This window comes from Ammodytes marinus (genome assembly GCF_949987685.1).
Source record: "Ammodytes marinus genome assembly, chromosome: 13".
Lineage (NCBI taxonomy): Eukaryota > Metazoa > Chordata > Actinopteri > Uranoscopiformes > Ammodytidae > Ammodytes > Ammodytes marinus.
The window spans coordinates 29,935,186-29,940,627 of record NC_137217.1 but is presented as its reverse complement, the minus strand read 5'-3'; the positions used below and the strand labels follow the sequence as shown (position 1 = coordinate 29,940,627).

General features: G+C 42.7%; 1 protein-coding gene across 1 annotated transcript in view; it reads left to right on the top strand.

Moving 5' to 3' along the window:
* Positions 1-5,211, top strand: part of smarcc1a (SWI/SNF related BAF chromatin remodeling complex subunit C1a) — a 31,506-nt gene extending 26,295 nt beyond the window's left edge. Inside the window, exons 26-27 of the mRNA XM_080039661.1 lie at positions 148-252; positions 2,142-5,211. Of these exons, the coding sequence (XP_079895787.1) occupies positions 148-252; positions 2,142-2,233 (197 nt within the window). The 3' untranslated portion in view covers positions 2,234-5,211. The remainder of the gene's footprint in view (positions 1-147; positions 253-2,141) is intronic.
* Positions 5,212-5,442: the final 231 nt, after the last annotated feature.

Here is a 5,442-nt window from a genome sequence, read left to right as displayed (position 1 = left end):
TATTCCTTTACGGCGGCAATATTTAAAGCAACAGGCCACCTACGGAGTTTCCCGAACAATATTTGAAGGTCTGAACTTTGGCGTCACATGTCTTGCTTCAAACTATCAACTTTCCACTCATCTTGATTTGTCCTTTCCTCACTTCAGGACCGATGGGACCGGGCCAGCCCATCCCGGGACGTATGCTGACCGCCCCCCCCCCTGGCAGCCCCATGATGCCACCACGCCACCCTGGAGCGCCCAACGGCATGTGTGAGTACAAATCCCCTCCTAAAGGTGCTACGAGGAACTTTTAAATATTTCTGAAACAATCCAATTTTTCCTCTTATAATCATGAATTGCATATTACAGCAAATGAGAACATCAGTGCGAATAATGCTATTTTTATATAGTTTTTCATAATGCCTTTGTCATGGGTATACGCTCACCCAGGAACAGCAGAAGACAGAGTAAAACACTAAACACTTTTTGTCCAAAGGGGTGCAAGAATTAACACAAACTGAAAGTTCCTCTGAGCACCTTTAACACACACACACACACACACACACACACACACACACACACACACACACACACACACACACACACACACACACACACTCAGTCCCATTATAATTGTGTTGCATCTACATCTATAAACTGGTTTGTTTGTGTACATCAGATTCATAGGAATTTATTTTTGCTGTTGTGTAAACCATATAAATTCACCTCAAACAACTTTTTTCTGGAAATTCAAACATCACTGTGAGCCAGGAGCTGACAGCTGGTATTTACTGTGACTGTCAGCTGCAGCTAAACGTTTGGGTCGTCGCCGCTATTTAGCATCTCATCTACACACCTAAACACCAAGCCTGTGTTTAGCATTGATTCACCCTAACATTATCCCGTCTACGGCCAATCAGCAACTGAAATCAGGCCGCAGATTTTAGCATGAAACAAAAAGGGCTCACGGTACAGTACAGTCAGTACACGTGATTTTCTCTACTTATGACATCTATTGCAGTATGTCCGTCCTAGGAGAGGGATCCCTTACTCTGTCGACTCTCCCTGAGATTTCTTAAAAAAAAAATGTATTCCCGGTAAAGGGTTTTTACTGGGAGTTTTTTCTCAGCCGAGCTAAGGGTGTAAGGGCAGGGTGTCATATTGTATCATATTGTATCATATTGTATGTAAAGCCCACTGAGACAAATGTGTTTGTGATTTTGGGCTATACAAATAAAACTGATTTGATTCGATTTTGATTTACACGTTCTTTATTTTTCCTCTGTAATTAAAAAGTTGCCTCAGTGTTGATCATTTGCATATTATGAAGTCTGGGTACGAAGCAACATTGAACTGTGTTATAGTTTCCATAACATCTATTTATAGGCGAAGTCTGCAATTAGGGAGAATGCTTGTTGTCAAAATCCCTTTTTGTCAAAATCATATAAATATGATTATATAAACGAATATCTCCTCACGATCCGCTACCTGTCTGTACTTGTGTGTGCACTGGAAATTAAAGCCTGTGTTGATTTACACCCTAGGCTCTGTAAACAGGCATGTGTACAAAGGGGGCCGACCGTAGCTTGCAACATGCCTAGAATCCTAGGCTGTGTATTAACACTGGATTATTTCCCAGCGTGCACACAATATGGACAGGTAGCGGATCATTAGAAGATATTCACTGATTTAGCCAAAATAATTAATTTTTTCTATTCTACATACTACATCCGACGATAAAAAGAATCTAGTTAGGATGCAGTAGGCGTACTATTGGGACATACTTTACTCTCTTATTTCATCATAACATTGCGCCTTGATCTTGCCTCTTGCTTTTATATCCGTCGCATCCCCGTTTGTTTTCATATGGAAGCTTCGTCGATGTTACGTCACTTCACGTGCGCACTGGATTGTGGGTCAGAATCGCCCAAATAGGATGCACTTTTCAACACTAACAATCTTGGCCGCATGAAGTAGGACATCCGGGTACTTCTAACCATCCTAAATCTGGCCACAAGAATCGGGACATCCTAAATCTTTTTTCTACATACTATATAGTAGAAAGTATGCGATTCGGAACGCAACCAATGTTTTCGGGTCTATCCTATCAAACCACCATGGTGTCTCAAACCAGCATCCTCTCTGTTTCTTTCTCCCAGACCCCGGGCCTCAACCTCCACAGCCTGAAGCCGTTCCTGCATCTGCTGCTGGTTCTCAGGTGCCCCCCAGTGCACGGGTCGGAGAGAACTAAGACACACACACACACACACACATTCACACACACACACACACACATGCATAAAACTAACTCTTATCTCTGAACCTCAGCCCCCTTAGTGATGACCTTTGCTACTGGCTCTATATTTTCCCCTCAACACGCAAAACTACCATAAAACAAAGTCACGACACACACACACACACACACGAAAACACCCACACACATTCAGGGTTCAATGACAAGGGTAACCCAATTCTATACACACACACACACACAACCCCAGACTTCCTCTCAGGGCACAGCGGCAAGGGGGTCGTGTAGTAATAAACACTGTTTTCTGCTCTATGGAGGCTGGACAGAATGACCGTGTACAGAAAACAAAACCAGGAGGTAGAACAGATAAGAGCTCCGTCTGTCTGTCTGTCTGTCTCTCCTCTTTTCTCTTCTTTCCAAAGCTGATCTAAATTACACTGTAACCCCCCCAACCCTCCCACCCACCCACCCACCTCCTGTCTATCTATCACACACACACACACACACGCGCACACTCGCACACACTCTCTCACACACACACGCGCACACTCGCACACACTCTCTCACACACACACACACACACACACACACACACACACTCACACACACACACACACACCTATTCTTGTCCGGTACTTCTCTCTTCAAGCCAAACACTAGGGGGAGTTAGTGAAACCAGAGGGCCCCGTGCAGGTGTGTGTGTTTATGTGTGTGTGTGTGTGTGTGTACCGGGCAACTTGAGCTGTTACACACACATATAAGGAAAGCAGATTATTCAGATGATGATATGAATAGAACACACACGCATAGGAAAGCCACCTTGTCGAGTATCTACCTCTCGCTCCTCATTCGATTGATACACTGTAGTTCTCTGTGTGTGTGTGTGTGTGTGTGTGTGTGTTTAAGACAGTGTGTGCCTCTTACATAATCACCCGTTTCCGTTTAAGACTTTAGCATGAATGATTTATATTTGATTTCTGCTCAAGCGAGGGCAAGTCAGCCAGTGGACGTTAACATTGTAACTTAACGTTATCGTCCAATATGTTGATAGACTGATTGTTTTCAATGGATAAACATTAGTGCAAAAGTCTGATATTCAGTCAAAGCCATCATTCCTCCCTTTGCCCCGCACGAATCGGAGCACTGTAGCGCCCGACACACACACACACACACACACACACACACACACATAAAGAAACAAACAAACAAACACACACACACACACACACACAGAAACAAACAAACAAACAAACAGCGAACTGTAAGCTAGGCTGAGGCTCACACTGGAGGCTGCGTGCACACACATACACACCGACTTGACCAAACCCTGCCACAAAGCACTGGACAACCACACACACACACACACACACACTCCTGCTGACCTACACACAGCCTTTACAGGGAGGGAGAGGCCGTGAAATGAGAACACTCTTCCTCAGTGCAGTGGGCTTCTAGTTGTGTTTTAGGTGCTGATACTGTAGCCAATAACCCTCTAACCCCTAACCCCCCTCCTCCTCTTTCTCTGCTCACTCCTTCCCTTACGCTTAGTGCTGCCTACCTCGCTAACCCAACTCCACACACACACACCTACACACTTTGCTTTTTAGCCATTAGCCACGTGAAAAACCAAGCAATATCCTTATCCATATATTCCTTTTGTATCGACCTATTTGTGGTCAGAACGCTGAAAACATATAAACTGCTACCAATAAGAAGAAAAATCATGGTGTCACAGTGAAGTCGTCAAACCCTAGTGTCTTTCGTGATTTTTCAGTGAAATTGAAACAAGCATAAAACAAAGAGGAAGAGCAATTTTTTTCCCCATCAACATGCACTCTTAACGTTAAACATTTACTATTTCAATGCAATTTGTGTTAAAATAAAGGAAAAATTACTCTTTATAATACAAATGAATAAATAAAAATCGGACACTTGAGTGGCGTCAATCCCTCCACTGATTTCCTACTAAAATAATATGGCACAACATGTTATCCTACATCTTCCTCCAGTCGACACACAGGTTAAATATAAGGTTGTTTTAATGTGAAGTCTTACCACCCCCCCCTCACTGCTCACCCTACTATCGCTGGCACTGTTAGTATCTCCTACCTCTTGCTGGCTCACGCTTTAGCTACCTCCTCTATAAATATCTTCCGCTACCTCTCTGCGCACTCCCCCTCACTACCTCTCGTTCCCACTTCCCATTCAGTTAAAGGTGCACTGTGTAACTTTTGGTGTGTCAGAGATGTGAATTTTTTTTTATAGCTACATTCTCAGAACTTTGGGTCCGTGGAAAACTGTTTGTTAGGAAGCTACCCGAAAAGTTACTGTTTCACTGTTGTTTACAGCAGCAGGGCCCACAGTTTGGTTTACAAACATATTCTAGTCTATCAAACATTTGTTTTGATTTATTATAGAATTTTTCAATAGCAAGAATTACATTGTAGAGTAAATGTGTTTTGTAAACCAACTGCAGGCTTTTCAGTTGTAAACAAATCTGAAACTACATAGTGCACCTTTAAAACTTTATTCTTTTCCCCTTGCCCACATGACTGCTGCATCACTGACTGTTTCCCGTCTATCGGAAGAAGAAGAAAAATACACACACCTCGTACGGTCATTCACACACACACACACTCTCTCTATCACCGCGACCTCCTTCCCTTTCCCCATTTTAACATCTGTACCAGGCTTGTTTATGTAATATTATCACTTAAAAATGACAGGAACCCCCCTCCCCCCCCCCTCCCAACCACTCCCTATCCCAACCACTCACATATATTATCTTTAATCGCTACTCTTTTTGTGTTGATGGTAATGTATTTTTAAAGGAGATGTTTTTTTGTGTAGATGGTAAAGTTATCTCTGTTCTTTGGAAAAGTTTGTAGCATTGTTTTTTTTCTTTCCTTTTTTTATTTTGTATGGGGTCTGTTGGTACTTGGACCTAGACACTGTCGAATAAACTGTGTTTTGTATGACGTCGGTGTCCTGATTTGTATTGATTTCATTTGTTTTCCTTGCTTCATCTTTTAGACAGTGCTATAGTTTCATAAGCCAGTCGAAAGCCTCCCTGCGTTCCAATCCCCATACTTCCCTACTATTTAGTATGCCAGAAAAAGATTTTGGATGTCCCAATACATGCCAGTCAATTATAGTATGCTGAAAATACCTAGATTAAAGGTACAGTGTGTAATATGACGTCATCAAGA